General features: G+C 52.3%; 1 protein-coding gene across 3 annotated transcripts; it reads left to right on the top strand.

The window, feature by feature from the left end:
• The first annotated feature begins 500 nt into the window (after positions 1-500).
• On the top strand, positions 501-22,072 carry Serinc2 (serine incorporator 2). Of its 3 annotated transcripts, XM_087215423.1 has the most exons (11): positions 501-570; positions 1,074-1,124; positions 12,581-12,742; positions 13,537-13,724; positions 14,141-14,220; positions 14,559-14,696; positions 15,321-15,490; positions 17,227-17,317; positions 17,546-17,687; positions 20,217-20,429; positions 21,499-22,072. In XM_087215423.1, exons 1-11 carry the CDS (start codon positions 556-558, stop codon positions 21,632-21,634), a joined length of 1,386 nt encoding a protein of 461 aa, XP_087071549.1. In that variant the 5' UTR covers positions 501-555; the 3' UTR covers positions 21,635-22,072. The 3 variants fall into 3 exon arrangements, with proteins under 3 accessions (XP_087071549.1, XP_004850871.1, XP_087071548.1); XM_004850814.4 differs by lacking the exons at positions 501-570; positions 1,074-1,124 and adding an exon at positions 2,981-3,108; XM_087215422.1 differs by lacking the exons at positions 501-570; positions 1,074-1,124 and adding an exon at positions 4,934-5,092.
• Positions 22,073-26,836: the final 4,764 nt, after the last annotated feature.

Genomic DNA, 26,836 nt, shown 5'->3' with positions numbered 1-26,836 from the left:
GTCCCCTTGGACAACTGAGCAGCAGGGATCAAAAGCACCAGCTCTGATGTCCTATACTCTGGAAAAAACCTGAGTTCCATTCTGCTCTGCGTATAACCACTGGGCACATTCAAGGTATGATTTCTGCATGAGTTACTTAGCTTCTTGCCAGCATCAATTTCCTTCTCCACTAACTGGGGAAAGTAAATCCTACCTTAAATGCATTTTATAGGAGATGCTTTTAGCAGGGTGTCAGCATGCAGTAGGTCCTTCATACTGGCTGTTCTGGATATTATTGTTATCACTTCAGCTTTTGCTCCAAACTCCCAGGTCCCCTGCAGGAGGAAGAGCAGCTTTGGGTGGGGTTTGTATGGAGAGACCAGGGTAGTTGGTGACGCCATGAGGCCTCTTTCCAGATCCTCCCCAGTCCCAAGCTCTCATTATCCTATATGCATATTCATAAGGGACGGCCTCAGCTCTGCTCTGTAAATGGGTCAGTAGCAGGAAGTGGAGGCCAGTGCAGAAAGTAAAGTCTAGGGGACAGGAGGCTCAAAGCAAGCGTGTATCTGAGTCCTCATGGATGGAAGGATGGTGAGAGGGAAAGGGGCAAGATGGGCTGAGGGAAACTAGGGGACTGGGGGCTTGGACAGGGTTTTGTTCCTATATTGTGAATTTGAAAAGCGAGGCCCTGTGAGGTCAAACTAGAGAACCCCTGGGGGTGAGTGGTGGATGGAGCCAGAGCCTGTTCCTTTTGGGAACTGGGCAGTTGAGCACGTCTGGGCTGGGGAATGGACAAAATGACCCCTGCCTCTTTCTGTCAATGGATATGGTTTATAGGGCATTGGGTGAGAGAGCTGAACCCTGAATCCCAGCCCTCCAGTGAGGCTCAGAAAGGTTGGTGACTTGCACAGATGTGATTGTGTCTTTGGAAGTGTGAGGGACAGGGTTATTCTGGCTCCACACAGGAGGTTCAAGACCGGAGAAGAGGCTGGTGGGCTGACCAGTGTTAAACAAGAAAGCCTCTTTGTTTCCTCTTTGATCTCCTCAATAGCCCCTGAGAGAGTCGCACACAAATGACTCCCTCCATTTTACAGATGAGAAGCATGAGGCTGAAAGAGGAGGACTCACCTGGACAGACCTACTCAGTGAGTAATCTGCAGAGTGGGCTGGCCTTCTGTGTAGGGCGACTGGGGGATGTGAGAACCTGGCTGGGCTCGGTCTTGGGCAAGAGTGAGGCCAGGACATTGGCAGGACATTACTTTGTTCTGAAAAATTTCAACCTGAAGAAACTGGAGGGACTCTCTACACAGCAGTCTCTCATTCCTTCCAGATAACAGCCTGCTCCTTAGGGTGCGTTCTTGGATTAGACAGAGTAACAGCCCTATTTCAGGGGAGGGCTGGAGGTAAGAGAGGTGAAGTGTTTCCCCAGATTGGCATGGGTTGTGGGAGGTGGGGCAGAGCAAGAATCCCAGGTGAGCTGGGCATGATGGCACATGCTTGTAACCCCAACATTCTGGGAGGCTGAGGCGGGAGGATCCCAGATTCAATCTCAGCCTGGGCATCTTAGCAACTTAGTGAGACCCTATAAAAATTTTGAAAAGGGCTGGAGATATTGATTAGTGCAAAGGCCCTTGGTTTGATCACCAGTTCCATAAAAACATTCCAAAACCAAAAAACCAATCTCATTATATTGCCCCTCTGGGTCACTGGCACTTTCAGCATGTTACTCTCTTTACTTTTTCTCACTGGTAGATTAGGGTGGGGAATTAATCTACTCCTCAGGGCAGCTGTGGGGCTCAAACGGGGCTGTGTGGGTGAAAGAGTTCAGCACCTGCTTGAGCTCCAAGGTAGCCTTAGTTATTTGTGAGGCCACGGGGAAGCCCTGTGGCTCTGGAAACACAAGGGAAGTAGAGAACGAGGCTGAAGTAGAAGGAGTGAGCTGGTGTGGTGGCCGTGGTTCTCTTCACTGAGAAGAAACGGGATGTGAGCAAGGCTTTGAAGGGAAGAGTGGGCTAAAGAGAACTTTTAAGCACAGAGCATCATATAGGCAACGTGTGGAGGAGGGAAAGTGCAGGGTGTGTTTGTAGGACAGTCCTGGTACAATTAAGGGCTAAGCCTGGCACCCTGTGACTCCCAAGGAAGCAGTCAGGCTGGATCTTTGGCCCCTGGAGCCAGCAGCGAGGCACACAACTACCTTCCCTAACTTTAGTCTGAACTGGAGCTGGCCGAGGGCAGCAGTGGAGGGGGAAGAGGAATAATTAGAGCCCTGCTGCAGGTTGCTCACACCTAGCCTGGGGCCATCTGCCAGGAATGCCCTCCCTTCTGACCTTCTTAGTTAGGGACAGGGCTCGGGCAACCCTAGGAAGCAAGCAGCCACCTAGCAGGATCAGCTGTGGGAAGTGTGTGGCCCAGGTCAGGCTGCTTGGGGTCAGTAGTTTGAAGAACAGGTGGATGGAGGGGAGACTGAGAGTGAGAGGCTGGGGTCTTAGAAGGGACAGACACGACAGGGGGCTTAGCATCTACTGTGTTGTAACAGTCCCGTGGGATAAGTACCCTCACTTTTAGCTGAAGAAAATGAGGCTCAGAGAGGTGACGTACCTTGCCCACTTTTCTTTATCCGGTCAGTCACTATCCAACATTCCTGTATTGACCATGGGCTATGCGCCAAGGGCCGAGGTGTCAGCGGTGACCACCTCTTGGATTCTGCCCTAAGGGCGACAGTGTCCAGCGGTCACAAAGTGGCCTCGCCGGAGCTCACACCTAGGTCTATTTCTAAACCCTAGCTTTGGACGAACATACAAGCCCAATGTAGAGTTGGGTAGGGTTGCGCGACTCGTGGGGCTGCGGGAATCCTCGGTTGTCCCCTTCCTCTACAGTCCCGCCCTGCGCACCTGCCCCAGGTGAGTCCGGGGAGGCCCCGAGCGCCGCCGGAAAGTGTCGAGCCGCTTCGGCAGGTGGGGGCGGGGCAGGGGCGGGGCGGGGCCGGGGCGGGACAGGGCCGGGGCCGGGGCGGTGCCAAGGCTGGCACTCGAAGTCCGGAGGGCCCCGGGATCTGCGCCCGCGCCCCGGCCCCGGTCCCGCGCCGCCGCCATGGGGGCCTGCCTGGGCGCCTGCTCCCTGCTCAGCTGCGTGAGTCCCCGCTCGGCGGCCCCCGCGCGCCCCGGCCCTTGCTGCGGACCCGCACTTGCCCCTGTCTTCTTCCTCCTGATAGTTTCTTCGTTTCCCTCCTCCAAACTTGTCTTTCTCCCCTGCCGGTCCCGCGTCCCTGTCCCGGGGCCCCTTACTCGCCGACGCCCCGACCTCACGCGTTGGGCCGGCAGGCGAGCACCAGGGCAGCTGGCGCCGCGGCTCGGGTTACCGGCGGGGTGGGGCGCGCAGCCCAGGCGGGAGCCCTCGGCGCGCAGCTCCGGGAACCGGGGAGACTGAGGCCGGAGGAGCGCGCCCTCTCGCCGCCGGCCCGGCCTCCAACTTGGAGAGGTCCCGGAGCGCGCTCGGCCAGCGGACGCTCTCTTTGTATTGCCTGCCTGGTCCCGGCCCCTCCGTCGTGCCCCCTTCCTCTCCCCGTCCCTCTGGCCGCCTGCCTGCCAGCCTGTCTTTGTGCGTCTGGGTCCGCTTGTCCATTTGCATCCGACCCCGGTACTTGTTTCTGAGGCTCGGTGTCTCTGGCGCTCCGCACCCGCTCTTTTTCGTGGGGTCGGCCGGCGCTCGCTCCTGGCACTGTCCTTCAGGGCCGGGTGGGGCCTTTGTCAGCTGCCCGAGTGCCGCCTGTTACCGACCACCTGGGCCAAACTTTGGGTTGGGAGGCCCAGGGGTTGAGGGAGGTTTGGGTGTGGGTGGCCGGTTGCCGGGATTGGGGCCTGAGGGGCGGGCAACTCTGTTTTGGGGCAGCAGTCAGACCCCAGCCGGGAGGCCCTTCTCCTTTCCCTTTCCCAGCCCCCTCTCTTCCTCTCTTCCCCTCATTAAATCTGAGGTTCATTCAGGCAGCTCCCTCCCCGTCCGGTCCTACACAAAGGGGAGGAGAGGGAGAGGGGCTCTAGTGGCTGTCGAATGCAAGTTAAGGGCTTGGTTTTCTTTGTCCCTGCCTTGTGTGTTGTGCTGGGAGAGGGGCTCGGGGCCAGCGCTGGGGATCGGGAGGTTTACTTTGTATCCATTTTCTGTGAGTGAGCTCAGCGCAGGCGGCAGCACGGTGGGTGCCCGGACACCACAACCCCAGCCTTCTTAGGGTTCCATTTCCCTCTGTGAAGGGTGGGAGCGTGCGCCACGGGACAGGGACAAGGGAGTCCTTTCCTGTCCAAGGTGTGCCAGGTTTGGGCTGGTCTCCACTCAGCTGGCCTGCTACCCGAGGATGAGGGATCTCTTCCCCCACTTCCTCAGATTCCCATCTGGTTCCCCTCCGTGAGGCACAGCCCTGGGAAGGGGTACTGAGACGGTCAGTCCCCTGTGCCTCAGTCTCCCCATCTGCAATTTGAGGATGCTAGCAGTGCCTCTCTTCTAGTGCTGTTGGGAAGATTAAATGATAAGACACGGAAAGTGCCCAGTGTCCAGCCAAGCTCCTGGCACATGGTGAATGCTCACCCCAGGAGCTATTACAGTATGAGGAAAAGGAAGTGGAGAATTGCATCTGTGGAGAGTGCAAAGCCAAGCGAAGCAGTCTGAGTCACTGACTCCAGAGGTGCTGAGGCCTGACAGAGAGGCAGCCCAGAGAGGTTGCCTCACTTGCCTGAGGCTGCATAGTCCGGATTAAAACCTGGTTCCTGGTCCAGGCTTCTGCTCACACCTTTCCTCCCCTCCCCTGCATCCCAGTTCCCTAGGGACAGGGCTGGCCCAGGGTGGAAGTGGGAGGAGGTAAGTTAGTGAGCAGTGATACCTGTGAGGGAGCTGCCTGGCCCCTCATTGCCTCCCCTTGGCGCTGTGACCTCTGATGTTTATGGTCACTCTCACTGCTCTGTGACATCTTCACCCATTTTACAGATGACCACACCAATAATGGCCACCATATACTGTGTCCTCACTGGAGGCATAGAGCGGTCCTGGCATGGTGTCACAGGCTCAGCACTGCAGATATGTATATATCTGCCTCCTTTTACTCAGTCCTCACAAAGACCCCAGGAAGGTAGGTGACATTATTCCCATCCCATAGATGAGGAAGATGGGTCAGAGAGGGCAGGTGATTTCCCCAGGGTCACACAGCAGTAAGTGGTGCAGTGGGGTACTACTGGACACCAGCAAAATTCTGTTTCAGTGCTGAGTTGTCCCACGGAGTGAAGTTCTGATGGAAGGTTCCCAAGCACCTTTAGGAAGAATGTTTCCAGGTGCATGGGCTAAAGGAGAAGACTTGTATTCTCCCACCTGTGACTCATCTGTTGTGTGAGTCTCTTAGTATTTGAACTGGGCAGGAGGTGCCCTAGATGGAGAGATGAGATGGGTCCCTGAGGGTTGGGAGTCGCCAGGCCAGTCAGCATGTATCTGGGGAGGGACGGGGAAAGGCTGATGGGACTCAAACCCAGCCTGGCCTCTTCTCAGCTGTGTGACAACAGAGGGTCATCCAGCTCCTTCCCTTGTGTGGAAAATGGAAAGAACAGTCCTCTGCCCCTGCACATAGCTGTGTTCTACCCAATGCTGCTGAGGTAGCCCACACTGGCTGTAGATTGTTCGGACCACAGTGGGGAAGTGGTAGAGCCAGAAACCCAGCTGTTAACTGTAGGTCTGGGGTGAAGCCACTTCCTATTCCTGCCAGGATCCCCCTTCTGGGATCCCCTGTTAGTAGATGAGGACACAGCCCCTTGGGGGGCGGGGCAGAGAGACCTGCCTCAGAACTTGAGTTGGTGGCAGAGTTGCCACTAGATCTGCATTCCTGGCATCGGGGGAGCTGGTGCCCTGAATGGTTCTGGGCCACCCTATCTGTCAGGATGGCTCCTGGGGTGGCTCAGCCAGTTAGAGTTGTTTGTGAAGACCGCAAGGTGCATTCTTGCTGGGGACGGTTTTTTTTGTTTTTTTTTTGTGACACACACACATATCCCTATCCTAAAATTTACCATTTAACCTTTCTTAAATGGATATATAACTAATGGTACTTTAATAATGTCAGTCCCGTGGGTGGCTCGAGGCGTGTCTAAGGCACCCAGCAGTACAGGTACAGTCTGTCACTTTGGGTCATGCAAACAGCCCCAGCCCTCTCCCTGCTCCCGGGATCCTGCACAGCCCTCCCAGAGACTTGTCCTACTCCATTTGGTGGCCGGAGTGATTTTGTTAAAATGCAAAGCTGATGTCCCTCCTCCTCTTTGGCAGTGGCTTCCCATTGCCTTTGGGGTGAAGTCCAGACTCCCCAGCATGGTCTCCAGGGACATAGGACACCACTTCCGGTACCGCTGCAGCCACTCTGGAACCATGTGCTGACCTAGCCGGTGCTAAGACCGCCTTTCTCACCTGGCTGACTTCCTGCTGCTCCTGTCCTGCCCTTTTCTTGTGGTGACATAGACATCATTTAAAGTGTGCCATTGTAGCCTTTTGCTTTTTTTTCTTCTTCTTCTTTTGGGATGGAGTTTCCCTATGTTGCCCAGGCTGGTCTAGAATTCCCAGGCTCCAGGGATTCTCCTGCCTCAGCCTCCAGAGTAGGTGGGATACAGGCGTGTGCCACCACACCTGGCTTCTTTTTGCCACCTTTAAATTGTGCATTTCAGTGGCATTCAGTTCACTGGCACTGTTGTGCAGCCAAAACCACACCTTTCTTCTGCACTTTTCCATCTTTGCAGCCCCTGGTAGCCACCGGTCTACCTTTACTGTCAATGAACTTGACTCTCCTAGGTTCACACAATGTGTGTCCTTTTGTGTCTGGGTTATTTCACTTAGTATCATGTCCTCCAGGGTCATCTGTGTTGTAGCATGTGTCAGAATTTCCTTCCTTTTTAAGAGTGAGTAATATTTTATTGTATGTCTAGGCTACATTTTGTTTACGAAGTCAACTGGGTATGAATGGGGGTGGTTTTCACCTTGTGAGTAATGCTGCTGTGAACCTGGGTGTGTGAATATCGGAGTTCCTGCCTTCATTCCTTTTAGATTACATTCAGAAACAAAGGGCCAGTTTTTTTAAGTGAAACAAGTCAAAGCTGTGGTCCAGTTGGACATGGTGGAATGGACTTATAATCCTAGCTTCTTAGGAGGCTGAGGCAAGAGGATGGCAAGTTCGAGGCCAGTCTGGGTAACTTGAGACCCTGTTTCAAAAACAAGCACAAACAGGGCTGGGTATGTAGCTCAGTGGTAGAGCACTTGTCTAGCATCCTCAGAGCCCTAAGTTCAATCCCCAGTATGCAAAACAAAGTGAAACAAACAAATACACCCTGTGTCCCAGTTCTGAGTTGCCTCTTCTACCCACCCAGGCCCTGGAGTGTTTCTGAGAACCTCTATTGCTGATTCTGGGGATAACTAGGAGAGGGTGTGACAAATGACTGGCACCTGTTCCCACATGCCACACTGCTCAGGGCCCCAGAGCTGTCCTTGGGAAGTAATGAGCTGTCACTGGCATTGTGCAAGTGGCAGAGAGTGCCAGCTGCCTTCTCATGATTCTCCTTTGGAAAGAGACTGCATTGGTTGAATGCCAAGAAACTGCAGCACTTTAAGGCTGTACAGCCCAGGGCTTCTTAAATTCTGAGTCCTACCATTCCGAGGACCTGGGCGGTGCTCTGGGTCAGCCGCTTGCAGTCTTTCCTGGTGCATGGTGGGAAGTGGGGAGCGGCCTCCGGCAGGAGCAGTTTTGTGCTCTGCTGGGCCTTTCCCGCAGCCTTCTGAGCAGTGGCCCACATTGCTCAGTAGCCTGGCGACTCATCTTTCCCACTGTGTAACTTTCCGAGGTCTGAATGGGCCACTGCTGTCCCCAGGTGTTGGATATTGAGGTTACTTTGGCAGTTTCTTGAGAGTCTAATAAGCTCATAAAAACCTAGGACTTTGTTGCTATTTTAGGTTTTTCTTTAAAATCTCAATCTTTTTATATTTGTGAACTCAACTTAATTGTGGTATAATTTATACACAATTAAATGTGCCTCTGTTGTGTCACCCTCGCCGCCCCCCCCCCCCCATTTGGCAGGGAGCTCCCCATGTGAAAGGCCATGGTGTCTGACAGGCATTTGGTCATGGCCCAAGGGCCTCTCATTTCCTGTTGTGAACATGGCCGCGGCACACTACTGTGAGTCTGTGTGAACACACACATGCGTGTGTGTGTGTGTGTGTGTGTGTTTGTTGGCGTGGAAGCAGCTGCAGCCGGTGCATTCCTGCCCCTGCCCTGTCTCTGGCTGTGGATCAGCCCCAGAAGTCCAGGTGTCAGGAGCACCTGGATTTTGACCTATATGAACCAGAGTGAATTAATTTCTTTTTTTTGGTACCGGGGATCGAACTCGAGACCTTGCTCTTTTGAGGCTGGCGCTGGAACCACTGAGCTAAATCCCCGGTCCACTGAGCTAAATCTCTGGCCTGAACCAGAGTGAATTGAAAGGCCAAGCTCCAGGGAAGTGGGGCAGCTTTTCTTGTCTCACGTGTCTCAGACTGAAGTGGTAACAAGCCACAGTCAGGGTCAGACTGGCACCGGGGTCCCAGAGCCAGAGCCAGAGCCTCTTGGCCCCCTGGCCTTGGAGGGGTTGGTCCCATCACTGGGATTTCTTTTTTTCCTCTCTTTTTAAATTGGTACATTTATTTCTTTTTATTTTTTTGGTACCAGGGATTGAACTCGGGTCCTTGCGCTTGCGCAGCAGGCAGAAAAACCACTGAGCTAAATCCCCGGCCCAAACTGGTACATTTAGATATACATAATGATAACATTCATCATAGGGAATTTTTACCTGTACATGATATGTCTTGCTTCTTTTTTCCCATTCCCCTCCCCTTTTCCCTTATTTACAAAAGCTTTGTTTCATTTTTTTCTTCTATTCCCCTTTTTCTCTTGTCCTTTCCCCCTCCACCCTCCCTTGTTCCCCTTCTTATTTGAACGTTTTCTTCTCATTTCCCAATATCTATTATACATTTTGGTCCTTATTTACACTTTCAGTTCTCACATGTGTGTCTAAACATGTGTGTCCAATTTATTTCACTTAAGAATATAGTCTTGGGCCAGGGATTTAGCTCAGTGGTTCCACCTCCTGCCTTGCAAGTGAAAGGTCCCGAGTTCAATCCCAGGTACCAAAAAGAAAAAAAGGGCTGGGGATTTAGCTCAGTGGTGCTGCTACCTGCCTCACAAGCACAAGGTCCTGAGTTCGATCCCTGGTACAAAAGAAAAAAAAAAGAATATGGCCTTAAGGTGCATCCATTTAGCTAGAAATGTCTCGAGCCCATCCTTCTTTATACTCCATTGTATAGAAAAAAAATCTTTATCCATTCATCGGTTGATGGGCCAAGATTTAGCTATTACAAACTGTGCCACTATAAACATGGGAGTGCATATATCGCTGTGGTATGATGCTTGTAATACTTTTGGAAATTCTTTTTAGCTGTTCCCTAGAAGGGGAATAGCTGGGTCAAGTGGAACCTCCAGTTTTAGTTCTTTGAGGAATCTCCAAATTGATTTCCACAGTGATTGCACCAGTCTACACTCCCACCAACAGTGGACAAGTATTCCTTTTCCCCACAGCCCCACCAGCATTTGTTATTGGCTGATTTCTTGAAGGCAGCCATTCTTCCTGGGGTAAAATAGAATCTCAGTGTTGTTTTCATTGGCTTCTCTTGAATGACCAGTGATGTTGAATATTTTCTCATATATTTATTTGGTGTTTCTACTTCTTCATCTGAGAAGTGTCTGTTCATTTCAGATGGGGATTTCTAAGTGAGACTCCTTCATGGGTTAGTGGGCTGGGAAGTAGTGTAGCTATGTGGGCAGAGCCTGGCTCTTGCAGCACACAGACCTGAGTTTAAATCCCAGCCTCTCAGCTTCCTTGCTTTGTGACCTTAGTCATGTAACTTTTTTGAGTCTCAGCTTCCCAATTTGAAAATGGAAGGTTACAAAATACTTCATAATTTCCAAGAGGTTTAATGTGGATAAATGCTTACTACCATGTCTGTGACTAACCCTTAATATATGGGAGCTATCACTTTGATTATTTGAATCTCAGTGCTGTTTTAGACTTGCTGTGTGACTGCTGGTAAGTTTCTTAACTTCTCTGGCCTAATATGCACATCTGTAAAATGAGGCCTATAACTCCTTATGGTTGACAAAACATTCTTCTAGCTTATTCTTGTTCTCTCTCAACCCCCACCCCTACCTTCACCCTGATAGCTGTGAACAGGAGACTTGGGTTAGCAACTGCAGGACTTAACTAGAATACTTTCTTTCCCCAAGTATGTATTCCATTTAGAGTCCACGTTGTACTTGGCATTGTGGGTGAGAGAGGTGGGTAAGAAAGAGCTTTTTCTAAGCTGGGAATGATGGCAATGCCTATGATCCTAGCACTCCAAGAGGCTGAAGCAGGAGAATCACAAGTTTGAGCCCAACCCAGGCAACTTAGTGACTTAGGAAGACCCTACCTCAAAGATAAAAAATAAAATATTGGATGTAGGGCCGGGGATTTAGCTCAGTGGTTCCGTGGCCTGCCTCGAAGGTGCAAGGTCCCAAGTTTGATCCTGCCCACCCCCCCCACAAAAAAGTGGATGTAGAAAAGCAAGAAGACCCAATGGTCAATCTCCAGTACCACCAAAACCAAAAAATGGAATAAAAACAAACAAAAAGAACAGGAAAAAAAAAGAAGCAAGCAAACTTTCACAGGGCATTTTCAGTCTGGGGAGAAGCCACAGTGCAGAAGGTAGCCACACCCCGCCACACTCCCTGCTCCCAAAGTGTGGTGGAAACGTGTCCAGTGCCTCTGTGGTGTGACCCCTGCTGTGGAAGGCCGGCCCCCATCGCTTTCCTCCCCTGCCTGTCATGTCAGTGTCTTCCCCTACCCCAGCTCTAGCCTGGAGTCACTTCCTCAGGAGCCCTCCCCAGACCCCACCGCCGTGGTGTCGCTTTCTTGTCACCAGGACACTGCGAGTGTGTGTTTAAGGTCTTTCCGCCCACAGAAGCCCCAGGCACAGGGCCTGTGGATCTTGGGGTCCAGGCTCTGAGACACCTGGGTGAAGATTTGGGACTACAGTATTTGGGAGGATAGAATATACCAGAGGAATCCGGATGCAGCCTGTTCCCCCAAAGGTTGGGGTATGGACGGTCTCCCGGAGCGGGGGAGTCTTCTTTGGCCACCAGCTGTGAACGGGCTACCCTCTGGGCCCAGGACCTGCGAGGGCAGGGTTAGACTGTCACCTGCTGTCCAAAACTGGAACAGCCTCTGAGTGAGACGTAACCAATAGGCCTTTTAAGTCCAACCATCCAAGATATTTCTTACGGGCTTTATTCTACTCCTCCTCCCTCTCCCCTTCCCCTTTCTTTGTCCTCCTCCTCTCTCCCTCTTCCTATTCTTCTTCCTCCTCTTCTTTTTCTTTTTCTTGCAGCATTGGGTATTGAACCTAGGCCCTAGCACAGCTAGGCAAGCTAATACTGAGCTATACTCCCAACCTCTTTAAAATTTTTTTATATAGAATCATGTTCTCCCTAAATTGCCCAGACTGACTTGGGACTTGATGTTCTCTTGCCTAAGCCTCCTGAATAGCTGAGATTATGGGTGTGCACCACCACACCTGGTGTACTTACTGTTTTCAATTCTTTTTTTTTTTTTTTGGTATTGGGGATTGAACTCCGGACCTTGCGCTTGTGAGGCAGGCACCGGAACCACTGAGCTAAACCCCCGGCCCCAAAATTTTCTGACTAATGAACACATTTCCTAGTTTACTGGACAAGACCAGAGTAACTTTAGCCTTTTTTTTTTTTTGATACCAGGGATCGAACTCGGGTACTTGCAATTGCGCAGGAGGCGGCAAAACCACTGAGCTAAATCCCCGGCCCCTGTTTTCAATTCTTGACATATGTCTGGTTCTATACCAAACACTTTATATTCATTCCACAGAGAGTACATGGACTCCTACTGAATGCCAGACACTTTCCGTTTCTGGGAATAGCACATGAACAAAGCAGATAGAGTTGCAGGTCTTGCTGGAAGAGGGAGGCAGACAACCAAGTCAAATGCAAGGCACATGAGACAATAGTAAATTCGATGGAGAGGAGAGAATCTGATGGGCTGCAATTTAGAGTCCCTGTTTGGTCCTCACAGCTGCCTTGTGAGGAGTAGGTTCTATTAAGATTCTTGTTTTGTAGATGAAGAAACAGGTTCAGAGAGGTCAAGTGAGTTGTATAAGGTCACACAGGTAATCAGGACTGAGCTGGCCTTCTGGTTTGGTTTTTGTTTTTTTTTCTGCTCCTTCTCCCTAAGTGGGAAATAGCGTGAGCCCAGCTCTGTCTTTCCAAAGCTGTGGTAGCACTTGTGGTAAGTCCAGCTTTGAGTCTGCTGCTTGTTGGCTTTGTAAGTTCCTGTGTCCTGTGTGACCCAGCCTCTTCTCCAGCATGGACGTGAGAAGAGGTGACATCTGGGAGAGGAGGGTGCTCTGCTGAGTTCAGTGGGACTTGGAGACCCCGAGTGGGCAGGTGGTAGGTGTTGCGTGCTGTGGTGGGGAATAACCGTGCCTCTGCCCCCTGCAGGCCTCCTGTCTCTGCGGCTCCGCACCCTGCATTCTGTGCTCCTGCTGCCCCTCCAGCCGAAACTCCACCGTGAGCCGCCTGGTCTTCACCAGCTTCCTCCTCCTGGGTGTGCTGGTGTCCATCATCATGCTGACCCCGAGCGTGGAGAGTCAGCTCCACAAGGTGGGGGGGAGGGTATAATCCCTTTGGAAAATCTTAGTCTTAGTTACTTTTCTCACTGCTGAGACAAAATACCCAACACCCAAAGTTAAAGGGGGAAAGGTTTATTTAGCTCACAGTTTGTAGAGGTTTCAGTCCATAATCAGTTGGGTCCAAGGCAGAGTAGGATCATCGCAGAGAAAAAACAGTTCATGGCTGGCCAGCAGGTAACAAAAAGCAACAAGAGACCTTAACAGCATCTTTCTGCTTCTTTTTTATCTTATTCAGACTACTTAGGGCAGGTAGCACTCACATCTTTAATCCTAGTGCCCTCGGGCCTAGCCCCACCAGGAATCAATCACACTCTAGATTCAGCTGCCTCTGAAAAAGCCCCACCTAAGATAGCATGAGGCTGTGGGGGACATCTAGACACAAGCTGTAACAATCCTATATGCGTCACTTGGGGATCCTGACTCCCCCCTTCATTCCAGTGTCTCACGGCCTGGCACAGGGCTGTCCCATCTTGGTGCACATGGGTGTGGACCCCTGGGGAGCGTGTGGACATGTGGGCTCTCAGACCTTACCCTAGAGGCCTGACTCTGTAGCAGGAAGGCCTTGGACTCTCCATTTCTTCCAAGCCCAAGTCAGTGGCTCTCACTCAGGTGGTGGGTGAAGGCCACACAGGGAAACCCTGCTTTGACAGTACAGCTTGCACTGAGACCTTGGGGTGACCACAGGGGACTGCAGGCGGTCTCCAGGGAGCCACCCGAGGGCTCTAGGCAGGGCTGTCACACTGCTCTCTCTGTCTGTTTCCACAGTTGCCCTGGGTGTGCGAGGGGGCCGAGACCCCCAGCATTGTGCAGGGCCACATCGACTGCGGCTCCTTGCTGGGCTTCCGCGCCGCCTACCGCATGTGCTTCGCCATGGCCGCCTTTTTCTTCCTCTTCACCGTGCTCATGATCTGCGTGCGCAGCAGCCGGGACCCACGGGCTGCCATCCAGAATGGGTGAGGGAGGGACCCCTCTGTGCCCTTCCCCAGGGGGTCTTCTCCTCTGCCTCTCCAGGGATCTTTAGACCCTGCCCTCGGCCTCAGGAGCCACTGACACCAGGTGGACATGGCACAGGGACAGTGCATTTGGTTCTGCCCATTTCCTAGATTCGGAAAGGGCCACAGTATGCCTAAGGTCACAGAGTGCTTTAGTGACAGTCAGGCTAGAAACTGGGCAACCGTGCTCACTCCTTGGTTCTTTCCTCTTTGCCCCTCTGGGCTTTTTCTAGGGATGGAACAGATGTTCTGAGCCCATCAGAAAGTCCCTCCTTTCCTCTCCCAGGTCTGTTCTTCAGGGTGGGGGTTCTGGGCCCTGACCTGCACCTGGTGGCCCTACCTTCACTCAGCTTTCTTGTCTCCCCGCCCCACCATAGGTTTTGGTTCTTTAAGTTCCTGATCCTTGTGGGCATCACCGTGGGTGCATTCTATATCCCCGATGGCTCCTTCTCCAAGAGTAGGTGGCACTGAGGGCAGTGGGGCTGGGGGCCTTGGTGGGAGGAGTGTGGGGCACTGCTTTTGTCCCTGGCCTGCTGTCCCCTGCTGTGAGACACCCACTGGTGCTGGACTCACGGCTTTGAGCACTCAGGATGAGGGGCCCATCTGGTCCTCATCCATCCTGTGCCACAGTGGCTGGCACTCCCCGAGGGTGGCCTCAGCTTCTTCTCAGTGTCTCCAGTGTAGGGCACGCCCAGTGGTGAGTGAATAGAAGTGTCCGAGGGGCAACTGCGGGGTGCGTACTCTCCCAGGACTCCAGTGCCTCCAGGCCTGGCCTCACTCCCCATCCCCACACAGTCTGGTTCTACTTTGGCGTCGTGGGCTCCTTCCTCTTCATCCTCATCCAGCTGCTCCTGCTCATCGACTTTGCACACTGCTGGAACCAGCGGTGGCTGGGCAAGGCCGAGGAGTGTGACTCCCGGGCCTGGTATGCAGGTCAGTCCCACCGGCCTGCCCTCTGGGGCCTGAGGGTCCAGGGAGCCCAAGGCTGGTGAGGTGGACAGGGTGGGTGGGAGGTGCGTGCACGGGCAGTGGAGGAGAGTGGCCACACAGCCCTGGGGTTGAGCTCAGAGAGTCCACAGCTCCCGCAGGACCGGCTGCACAGAGGCAGCGATGTGAGGCCCTTCAGGCGGTGTTTGGACCAAGTTCCAGGGACACCTGGTGGTTGACCCCCTGGACCCCCAAGGATGGACTCTGTGCAGTCTCTGGGTCCTTGTGAATACATGAGGAGGAAAGGCTCGGCTGGGTGCTGGTGTGGCCTTCATACCTCCCTTCAGCCTCCCGACTGCCAGGCACCTGGCTCTGTTTTCACATGTCTGTCTTGAGGCTTTCATTTTGATGCCGGGGTCCTCTTTGTACGGCAAGTGAGTTATCTTAGCTCAGAACCAGGCAGAAGTGCACAAAGATCCTGGTGGAAGACACTGATGTCACTCCTGAAGCAGGGAAACTGAGGCCCAGAAGGGACCCAGGGATCAGGGTCCCCAAGCCTATTACCCCCTTGGGATCGGGACCCCTATGCCTTCTGCCCCCTGAGTTGGCCTCCCCCTGTGCTTCCACCAGGCCTCTTCTTCTTCACCTTGCTCTTCTACGCACTCTCCATCGGGGCTGTGACACTGCTCTTCATCTACTACACCCATCCCGGCACCTGCCATGAGGGCAAGATCTTCATCAGCCTCAACATCGTCTTCTGTGTGTGTGTCTCCATTGTTGCCGTCCTGCCCAAGGTCCAGGTGAGCAGCCTATCACATGGCCCCTGGCGCGTGGCACTTCTTGTAGGGGACTGACAACCGGGACTGACTGTCCCAGGGTGTGGGCTGTGTGTGGGCTCCCAGAGGGCCTCCCAGGCTGAGTCTCTGTTCTCATATCTGCTTGCTGGGTGTATTTGTCGAAGTGCCTTAACCTCTCTGTGACCCTCTCTCCGAAAATATAACCAGGGATAATGGTAATACCTGGTACTCTCAGAATTAACACTTAGAGCAATGCCTGGCAGATAGGTATGGGAAAGGATTTAGCTCAGTGGCGCTGTGCCTCCCTGGCAAACACAAGGTCCTGAATTCGATTCCCAGTACTAGGGGGGAAAAAAACAACCAAAAAACCCAATCAGATAGAAGATGCTAGATTTATTAATGCTGTCATTTGTCACTTTCATGCAAGTGAGGAGACTATTAGGAAAGGTCAGGGAGTGGTGCTAGGAAGGGCAGAAGCACGTTGTCCCAGAGACAGTGGGTGGTACTCCCAGAGGAACCATTTGTCCTTCAGAAAGCATCTCTGGCCTCCCTTCACATCCCATGGTACTTCCTAGTTCCGGTCTCCGCACTGCACGGGTCTCTTGGGGAGCTTAGAGGGCCCTTGCAGTCTCCAGCAGAAAAGTCAGGAATCTCCTTCCGCTCAGAGCATCCATTTCCGGCTGAGAAAGTCGAAGCCCAGAGCAGGTGGTGGTTGTCCAGTCACACGGCAGTCAGGGTTTGTTCAGCGCTCGAGTACCTGCTGTGTACCAGGCACTGTTCTTGCACTGGGGATAAACTGTGAGGGGAAGAGGAAGAATGATAACACAGCAAACAGCTCATGGCATCTGTTCCGGATGTCTTCTGGCCCTCGCCTGGTCATCATCCCCACACTACAGGTGCAGAAATGGAGGCTGAAAGAAATAGAAACTTAGCCACCGTCATGTAGCTGTAAATGGGAGAGCTGGGATTTGAGCCCAGGCAGGCTGCTCCAGAGCCTGTGCCCTGAATCATAGTTTCACCTCATACTTTCAAGTGCGGATGTGGTGAGGGGTGAGGAAGGACAAGTTGCAGGGGATGAGGCCAGGCAAGGTACTTTTTTGGTAAGAAGTATTATGTGGACAATAGAGGCAGGTAGGGGCTAAAAGGGAGTGGGCTGGTAGAACTGGGGTTCCCAGGGCCTCACTGGAGGTACTGTTTGAGGACTAAAGAGCGGTTGCCTGCCGGAGAGAGTGGGAAGGAACATGTTAAGGACAGTTACCAGCCAGGCATGGTGGCATATGCCTGTCTTCTCAGCACTCTGGGAGGCTGAGGCAGGAAGATTGCAAGTTCAAGTCCTACCTGGGCAATTTAGTGAGACCCTGTTTCAAAATTTAAAAAGGTCCAGGATGTAGCTCAGTGCAAAGGCCCTGAGCGCAACCTCAGTACCACAAATGGGGCTGGGGGCTGGGGTGGGATAGGCATTGACAGGTTCCATGGCAGAAGAGGCAGAGTGGAGGTGAGACTGGGCAAACCAGGGCAGCTTTGATTCTTGGACGCTGCCCTTGGAGGGTTTTTGGAAGGGAGGAAGTGGGATAACCCCAGGGGTGTGAAGATGAAGAATTAGAACTCTACTTTTGGGTGGCAAGTGACCTGGTTGGGTGGGGTTTTGGAGGGGTCACTGATGGCTGGCTAGAGTGGGCTGGGTGGGAGTGGGATGTCCCCGTAGGGCGAGGGTCATAGCAGTGAATGGCTCTTGCCAGGAAGCCCAGCCCAACTCAGGTCTGCTACAGGCCTCGGTCGTCACACTCTACACTATGTTTGTCACCTGGACGGCCCTATCCAACGTCCCTGGTGAGTATGGGCCCAGGTCTGGCCTCCAAGCAGCCTGCCAAGGGCTGGAGACCCTCACAGGTGACGGGGACCTCCCAGCTCCTGTGGGTTCCGGGTCTCAGTCCTTCAGGGAGGTGGGGGAGTTGTCTGGGCGGGAGTTGCCTGTCTGTCATTTTGTCTGCCAAGTGTGTTTGTCTGTCTGTCCTCTGGGCTGGCTCTGGCCCAGGGTGACAGTGCTCCTGAACCCAGACCAGAAGTGTAACCCGCACCTGCTGACCCAGCTCAGCAATGAGACTGTGCTGGCCGGGCCCGAGGGCTACGAGACCCAGTGGTGGGACGCACCCAGCATCGTGGGTCTGGTCATCTTCATCTTGTGCACCCTCTTCATCAGGTACGTGGGTCTGGCTGTGGGGAGGTCACAGTGGGGGGCCCAGAGCTGGCAGTGAAGGAAGGACCTGGGAGCCAGGCAGCAAACTCACAGGTGCCCCAGTGGGCAGTGTGTCCAGCCCTGGCCTGTGCTAGTGAGGAAACCAAGTCCCTCTGAGGGCACAGCGTTGGTGGGCAGCAGAGGGCGCTGCACCCAGGCCACCTCAACTCCAGCTGAGTGGGGTGCAGGCATCTGTAGGGGCAGGGAGGTGCTTGGACAGGAAACAGCGGGCCCAGGCTTTGTCTCTCTCCTGCTGTGTAGCCCTGGGTAAATGGCTTAACTGTTCTGAGCCTCTGTTTCCTCCTCAGAGGAGGACAATCTCCATGGTGGTTGGGGTGGCTATGATCCCATAATCTCCCCTGAGAAAAGGCAGCTCGTGCTGCTGAAGATCACACAGTGACATAGTGACTTTTTTTTTTTGATACTGAACATTGAACCCAAGGAAAAAAGCAAAAACCTACATCTCCAGCTTTTTTTTTTTTAAATGTATTTAATATTTATTTGAGATAGGGTCTCATTCTATAGCCCAGGCTGGCCTTGAACTTACAGTTCTCCCATCTCAACCTCCCAAGTACTGGAATTACAGGTGTGTTTGGCTGGGGTGTTTTTGGAGACAGGGTCTCAGTAAATTGGCCAGGTTGGCCTCCAGACTTGTGATCCTCCTGCCTCGTGATCCTCCTGCCTCTTGAGGGGTTGGGACCACAGTTGTGTGACACCATGCCCGACACTACTGCGACTTTTTCACAGGGACATCTTAGCGAGTGCTTATCAGTGTGGACTCTGGAGCCAAACTGCTTGCCTTTGACTCTGACACCCTCAGCCTGCTAGCTGGGGAAGTCAACCTCTCTATGCCTTGGTTTTCTTACCAGTGAAGTAGGGGTAAAAGTAGTGCCTACCTCCCCGGATCGCTGCAGGGTTAGGGTGTGAAGAGTCACTATGTACAAGACCTAGCAAGGAACTTGACTAGGAGTAGGTGCCCAGTGGGTGCTGAATGTTGAGGCCATCATCTGACCATTTGCACCGCCGGCTGAGTGATGCTGCTGTGTCCCCTGGGGACCCTGTTTTGGTCTGATTGTTGTTTACGCTGCCTCTGGCTGCCTCAGAGCCCCAGGCGGCACTGTGCACCACCGCCCTGTGCTCTCTGGAGGCCACCTTGGGTCAGTTCTCCTCCTGCCTGGTTCTCTGTCCCTCCCCTTCCCTGACAGACCTGGCTCCTCAGCTTCTCACCCTCGCACTTCCCTGGCCTGCAGCCACCGGGGGCTCTTCTGACAGCCCAAGGTGCTATCTGCTCCAAGTTGAGTTTGTTTGTTTGTTTTCAGTACTGGAGATTGAACCCAGGCCCTGTGCACTGAGTTACATCCCCAACTCTTTTTATAATTCTTTATTTTGAGACAGATTCTCACCACATTGCCCAAGCTGGAATTTGCAATCCTCCTAGAGTCCTGGGATTACGGGTGTGCAGTGCTGCTCCTGGCTTGGCATAGCTCTAAAGCTCAGGCAGCTGAGAGGTGGAAGGTGCCACAAGGCAGGGGCAGCACCTGTGGCCCAGTGCCCATAGTAGTTGGCAGTCAGAGTCCCCTGGAGCTTAGCCAGTTTTGTGGGGTGGGACTGAGATCCAGTGCTGCTTTTTTACTTTTTTTTCAAAATGCAAGTTGATTTTTCAAAATTGTATATATCTGAGACTGTTAAATTCTGTTTAAAACATCAAATGTCATCATAGAAACCAATGACACACAAGCATAACTGTGACTATTTTCTTTTCTTAGTGTAAACCCAAAGGGAGGCAATTGATAAGATAAATTACCAAAGACTAATAAAACTTAATGTTAATGGTAAATGAACGCTATCAATTATTAACCCATATTAATTATTGTAGCAGCACCTGGTCTGGTGCTTTATAGTACTAGGGACTCAAATATGTTTGTGGAAATGACAAATGAACAATCATAATAATAGTGATTTTTGTGGGGTGCTACTGGGGATTGAACCCAGGGGTGCTCCCTATTCTTTTTATTGTTTATTTCGAGATAGAATCTTAGTAAGTTGCCCAGGCTGACCTTAAACTTGTCATCCTCCTGCTTCAGCCTCCCGAGTAGCTGGGATTGTAGGTATGCTGTACTGTGCCCAGCAATAGTGACTGTTCAGTTTCTTCTTTGTGCCTGGCACAGCACTTGGATCTTCACATCATCATTCCTTTTGGTCCTTCCAGCATCCTAGGAGAGTCATGCTATTATTCCCAATTTTATAGATGAGGCATGAGAGGCTCAGAGAGGTTGAGTGTCTTATTCATGGTTACACAGGGAGTTGGCATAGAATTGAGTCAAAACAGTTTGACTCCTGGACCCAGTGCCAAACCACCAGGCCACTGGCCTCCAAGACTCTGAGACCATCAGTGTCCAGCACTGTGACCAGTGCCATGGCTCAAGGGGCCACCACTCCTCTCCACCCACCCACCTTGGTAGCAGTGGCCCTGATGCCGCCTCCTCTCCCCAGTGTGCGCTCCTCGGACCACCGGCAGGTGAACAGCCTGATGCAGACAGAGGACTGCTCAGTCACCCTGGATCAACAGCAGCAGCAGGTAGCTGCCTTCGAGAGCCGAGTTTTTGACAACGAGCAGGACGGCGTCACCTATAGCTACTCCTTCTTCCACTTCTGCCTGGTGCTGGCCTCCCTGCACATCATGATGACGCTCACCAACTGGTACAGGTGAGCACAGCCCAGCGGGCAGGGGTGGCCTAGTGTGTCGGCTGCCCCTCCTGGGGCCCAGTCCTGCTCAAGGCTGGGGCCTGGGGTCGGTCTTGGACCCTCCACAGAGCCTGCCCCGGCCCACTGCAGGTTCCCTGCCCCTGCCTTAGGGTCTGCTGAACTCCTGGTGCCTTCACAAAGTGACTGAGGGGGTGTCACAGGAGGGGCTGGGCCTGTGCAGGGCCACTGGGTTTGCAAATGGGGGTGGATTGTGGGTTCACATTTGGGATTCACGGTTGGACGTTTGGATTACAGTGTGGAGCTCAGAATCAAAGCCACAAGGTTGAGAATAGGAGTCATGAGGTCCAGGGCTGGGGTTTGGGCCCATGCAGTATCTCAACTTGACTCTGTTATTCAGGACTATTGAGTAGCAGTGATTTAGTGAACACACACACACACACACACACACACACACACACACACACCACACACCAGGGCTGGGTCATTTGGTTAAAATTGGGTTTGGAAGGCCGTAAAGCCAGTATTGAAGTGGCTGGGTCAAGGAGTTAAGATTTGGGTAAAGTTCAGGGGTCAAGGCTGGGTTATAGGAGCAAAGATCAAAGTCAAAGTTAGATCAGGACTAAGGTCAGGAGCTGCAAGGTCCCAAAGTCAGGAACTAAAGTGACATCCAAGAATTAGGATCACACAATTAGAGAGCAGGAGTCAGGTCACAATTTCAAGGTCTAAGCCCGGGATCAAGATCAGAATTGAGAGCCAGGCATGGTGGCACATGCCCGTAATCCCAGCACTCAGGAGGCTGAGGCAGGAGGATTGCTGTGAGTTCAAGGCCAGCCTGAACTACATAGTGAGTTCAAGGTCACCCTGAACTACATAGCGAGACCCTGTCCAAAAAAAAAATCAAAATTGAGGTCAGAGTAAGGTCTGTGATACAAGGCTTTGTCCAGGGTCACAAAGCCAAGGAGCCAAAACATCAGAGACTGGGACCAGAGTTCCAGGGTAAGAGTCAGTGTAGGGCGTAAGGTCAGGGATTAGAAAGGACTAAGGTCACAAGGAAGATGGTGTGTTCCAGACCCAGCGAGATGCACAAGATGATCAGCACGTGGACCGCTGTGTGGGTCAAGATCTGCGCCAGCTGGGCGGGGCTGTTCCTCTACCTGTGGACCCTGGTGGCGCCCCTGCTCCTGCCCAGCCGTGACTTCAGCTGAGGCAGCCATTGGTGCCTGCCCTCCTGCTATCGGCCTCCATGACAGCCAACTGCCTGCTCCCCATACCCCGTCAGCCAGGCTGAGCCACCCCCTACAAGACTGGCCCTGGGCTAGGTTCCCCCATTTTCAGTGCCTTTGGGTCTGAGGAGCAGCAGGCTCACCCCTGAGCCCTGCCTTCCTGCCACCCCAGACCACAGAGCTGCCTCTCCCTTCCCTGGCCCTCATCACCCACACTCCCCTTCTCAGGACAGAAGCCCCCTCCCCTGCCCAGGAGAGGGGCTGAAGGAGAGGGGTGCCCAGAGCCACTCAGAGGGCAGCGAGCACTACGGTGCCCAGCACTGAGCCCGCTGTTCCCCACCTGGCCCCTTCCTGGACCATGTGCCTTACTGAGTCTCTAAGACTTTGCCCAATAAACACGACTGCGTGTGCCTTCCCTCATCCTGTGTCCCTCACCCTCAGTGCAGGGCTGGAGGTGGACTGTCAGGCCTGAGGGATGGGGGCCCAGGCTCTGTCCTCTGGGTCAGGGAGAGGCAAGGGGTTGGGGCCCAGGAGGAAGGACCAGGGTGCTGGGAGGAGGGAAGCGGAGCCCAGAGAAGGGGAGGTGGAGGCAGTGGGACCCGTGGGGTCCATTCATGTGGTTAGTACGGAGACAATAGGGCAGGAGGTGGCCAAGAGGGCTGCTCTCAGGGTCCCTCTGGCCACCAGCTGTCTGGTGTCATTTGCATGGGGAGAACCCAGTCATACCCTCACCTTCTTGCTGCAGTGGGCACTGACCCCTGCCTTGAGCCAGGTGCACTGCAGAACGCAGAGGAGGTGCAACCGAGCCCCAAGCCTCAGCACCCAAGGAGGCTCTCGTGCCCTGGTGTCACCTAGCCAGCCTGGGTCCTCTGAAATGTGGGAGCTGTGGGGCCCCAGTGGCCTCCAGGTGGGTCCTTGCCTCTCTGGCCCTGGCTCCCCATCATCCAAGGGGAGCACGTCATCCATGCAGGCTGTTGCACCCACAAAGCAGCCTCTGCAGTGAGTGGTTCATCAGACACTCAGGGGGTCACGTCAGCTCCTAGCTCCCAGGGGTGACTTGGTTGTGAGCACAGCTGAGGGCCACTCCGCCTTCCACTTGTGGGTAACTGAGTAGGCACAGACACAGTGTGGGTGCAGGGGACAGATGGCTGCATTCCTGGGTTGTGCGGTGAGTGCAGGGAAGGTGGCAGCACAGGGCCCTGTGGGGCCATGGAGGAGACACCTGTGGGCCAGGAGGGTGGTCATCCTGGCGCATGAGCAGGGGGAGCTGGGCCCAGACAGTGATGGAGCCCCATGCAGTGGGATAGCACAAGGGCTTCCAGGCCCCGTGAGAAGTGTGAGGTGGCCGGGTGCAGGGAGCACGTGGGTGAGGAGGGAAGTGTGAGCTGAGGGGCGGGCCAGGGTCACACAGTCCCTGGGGGCCCTGGGGAGGAGCCAGACACCATCCTGCAGGCGGAGGGGCCACAGAGGGGCTTGGAGCCAGGGAGGAGCACAGAAGGTGTGGGCTGAGGGTGGGAGTCCTGGGTGCTTTAGAGCTGCAGTGACAGGGCAGATGGTCATTTTATGTTGTGGGTTTTGTTTTTTTTTTTTGGTACTAGGGATCGAACTTGGGACCTTGTGCTTTCGAGGCAGGCAGGCAGGCAGGGTAAGCACTGAGCTAAATCCCCAGCCAGATGGTCATTTTAGGATGATTTCCCTGGGTGAAGTAGCAGGGAGCAGCTGGGGCAGGCAGGGCCTGGGCACCTACAGTGGGGCATTGGCTGAGGGAGCCTCTCTTGCTTCTGGAACAGGTCTTGGGGATGCCCATGTCCTCTGAACTTCCCAGGTGAAAAGACCCAGCTCCAAGGGGCACACAAGGCGAGGAGCTGCCTTTGGCCCTAAGGACCTGTGCTCTGCCTGGTGAAGACATCTGCTGTCACTGTCCCCAGGCCTGGGCTGCTATTACTGCATTGTGCCTCAGCCCTACCTGTCCGGGGGATCTCTGCACCCAGGCTGTGGGGTGCTATCCAGGCCGAGTGAATGCAAAGCTCATAGATCATGTGAGGAAACAGGCAAGTGGTCCACCGAGATGAGCTTCAGGCTTGGCTAGTTCTGTGTACATCACTCTCTAGCTGTGTAACTTTAGGTACGTTGCTTGCTCTCTCTGGCCTTCCATTGCAATTTCCATAAAATGGCAACAGTAGCTGCTTTGTAAATTATAAAGCCCTGTGCATTCATTGCATGGACAGTGTGCTTAACCAGTGGACATTGCCAACTTCCCCCTTTCCCACCTGTATCACAAAGGCTGGAGAAACCGTCTGGTCACTTTGCAGCTTCCCTGAGAGTTAGAGGGGGCTCCAGAAAATAGCTGGGCTAATTAGATCTAACTGAAAATGCCAAAGAACATTTCCACAAAAGTGTCTGCTTTCCTGTTACAAGGTATTCACTGCTGGTTCCCCCATTTGATGACTGACTGCAGTACTAGGGATTGAATCCAGGGCCTTCACAGCGAACTACATTCCTAGTCATTTTTTAAGTTTTGAGCCAGAGTCTCAAAAGTTGCCCAGGGAGGAATCAAACTTGCAATCCTCTTGCCTCAGCCTCCCAAAGTGCTGGGTTTTTAAGTATGCACCACCACACCCGGCTCCCCTTTCTTAACGCTAAATGATGTTAATGTTGCAGCAGTGTCTTGGGACAATGAGGCAACAGACCTGGGAGAGAAATCAACAAGGTGAGGGTGGAGGTTCAGAAAAGGAGGAGTGCGGTTCCTCGATGCACCTGGGAACTGCTGCTTCAGAGCTACTCTGCCGGCTTCAGAAAACAAGCCCCAGTGTGGTTAGTTGGGTAGGAAGTTTCTTGCAGCTGCATATATTTCTAACTGATATAGTAGTGAGGTGTTCATTTATTTTAGCGATAATAAAAAACAGTAAGTGGGCTGAGGATTTAGCTCAGTGGTTTCGCTGGCTGCTGCGCAAGCGCAAGGACCTGAGTTCGATCCCTGGTACCAAAAAAAAAAAAAAAAACCCTCAAAAAACAACAAACAAACCAAAAAACCAGTAAGCAAGAGAAACTTGGCTGTATAGCTCAGGACTATGGGTAGCAATAGTATACAGTGTGCACACTCACACAACAGATATGTATGTATTATGTGTGTCCATAAAATATCCATGCATGATTACTAACAGGAGGACCTGCAAAGAGTATTTGAAGAAGGTCTGGGAGGTTTGTGGGGGAGTGGGGAGCAGCAGAGATGTTACCTATGGAACACACAGGTAACCCACTTCCTCTCCCACTCTGGTTGCCATGTTCGTGTTGGTGGGGAGCTGGAGCCCAGAGGGAACTTGATCCATGGTTCTCGGGGTGCGGAGAGGAGGCAGGCTGGTGCTCTGGGCTGGAGAGCTGGCGAGGCCTCAGAGGGTTGGGCACCCTCCTCACCCAACCTCCTCTCAAGGTCTGTGAAGTGTGCTGCTGGGATTTCAATTGGGATTGCATTGAATCTATATAGCAACTTTGGAAGTGTATGCTAAATATAATTTTGAGTATTACTATTGATGCATATAGAATGTTTCCTTGGGCCGGGGATGTAGCTCAGTGGTTCCAGTGCCTGCCTCATAGGTGCAAGATCCTAAGTTTGATCCCCAGTACCAAAAAAAAAAAAAAAAAGGTAGAATGTTTCCTTCTATTTCATTGTTAGTGTATTTCAAAACATCTTATAGCATATCACCCATTACAAACAATTTCCAACATTGAATCACAGTGTTGGTATTCTATCCAATAGGTTTTACCCCTGGCAAGAACATTTTCTGACCTAGTTCTAACATTGGATTGTTCAGGTATACATGACCATTTTGTAGCACTTTGACTAGACAAATATTTACTTATATGACTGTTCTCTTCCTCATCTGAATCAAGGTCCTCATTCTGTACCTCTCTGACATATTTGTCATATGTTGCTAACTTCTTTGGTTTACATGATCCAAGTCATCATTGGTAGCTGACTCGCATTCAGCCTTCTCCCAAAGTTGTAAAAGCAGATTTTCACATGACATTATACTGAATTGGGCTAATTCTACAAAAAAAAAATCAAAAGGAAACATTTAATAAAAAAATTATAAATGCACAAAATGTAACAGTGCATAACATGGGTAAAACTCACCCAATTATACTTTGACACACGTGTATACTCCTTGCCATTCATCATATCAAGTGGGTGAACACAAAGATTGCTTCCTATATTCCCCCAACACAGCTACTGAGATGCCCAGCTGGCTACCATTATACTAAAGTAGATATTTTCATTAGAAAATTATGGAATGGGCTTCTATGGCCCAGTATGAGGAACTGAGGGTTTAAACCTGAGGTAGGACAGTGAATGTGTATTGCTAGCCTTGCCAGGTGAAAGCAAATTGTTTCTGATGGGCCTTATGGGTAGGTATTTCAAAAAAGGCATTTGCCAAATCAATAGCTGCATACCAAGTCCCAGGGGATGTGTTATTCTATTCAAGCAAGGACACCACATCAGGTACAGCAGCTGCAATTTGAGTCATCACTTGATTCAGTTTACAGTAATCCACCAACACTCTCCAAGACCCATCCATCTTCTGTACAGGCCAAATGGGAAAACTAAATAGAGATATGGTAGGGACCACCACCCCTGCATCCTTCAAGTCCTTGATAGTGGCACTAATCTCTGCAGTCCCTCCAAGGATGTGATTGTTTTTGGTTTACTATTTTACCAGGTAAAGGCAACTCACATGGCTTCCATTTGGCCTTTCCAACTATAATAGCCCTCATACTACAGGTTAAAAACTAATGTGAGGATTCTGCCAAGTACTTAGTACAGGGGTACCTCAGTTCATGAACTTAATTTGCTTTTCAATTTTGGGGAAGATGGCCACAGTTGTGTTTGTCACCTGATGTGGAGTTTGTGAATGGAAGCAAAATTTTGTTGGACACTTCTGTTTGAGAACTGAATTGTTTGCAAACAGAAGCATTCATGAACTGCGGTATTACTATATATATATATATATATATATATATATATATCACAGTTAAGCATTCTGGAACAGGGGAAATGATTGTACAAGGACCTACTGGACACTGTGAATCAGATCTTTGCTAAAACTCCATTTATCATGTGACCTCCATTAGGACTCTGGTCTTACTGGAGGGCTACATGACATTTTGGATTCCCTGGAATCGTTA

Source organism: Heterocephalus glaber, unplaced genomic scaffold (assembly GCF_053883595.1).
Source record: "Heterocephalus glaber isolate CG9 unplaced genomic scaffold, H.glaber_assembly_v1.0 deba00001452, whole genome shotgun sequence".
Taxonomy (NCBI): domain Eukaryota; kingdom Metazoa; phylum Chordata; class Mammalia; order Rodentia; family Bathyergidae; genus Heterocephalus; species Heterocephalus glaber.
The sequence above is the reverse complement of the archived record's forward strand: the minus strand, read 5'-3'. Positions and strand labels throughout refer to the sequence as shown.

Excerpts from the sequence above, each read along its gene's own strand:
- Serinc2 (XM_087215422.1), top strand. The coding sequence starts at position 5,015 with ATGGTGTCACAGGCTCAGCACTGCAGATATGTATATATCTGCCTCCTT. Across the intron at positions 15,491-17,226 it reads CCGTCCTGCCCAAGGTCCAG|GAAGCCCAGCCCAACTCAGG; the intron begins GTGAGCAGCCTA and ends GGCTCTTGCCAG. Across the intron at positions 17,688-20,216 it reads TTGTGCACCCTCTTCATCAG|TGTGCGCTCCTCGGACCACC; the intron begins GTACGTGGGTCT and ends TCCTCTCCCCAG.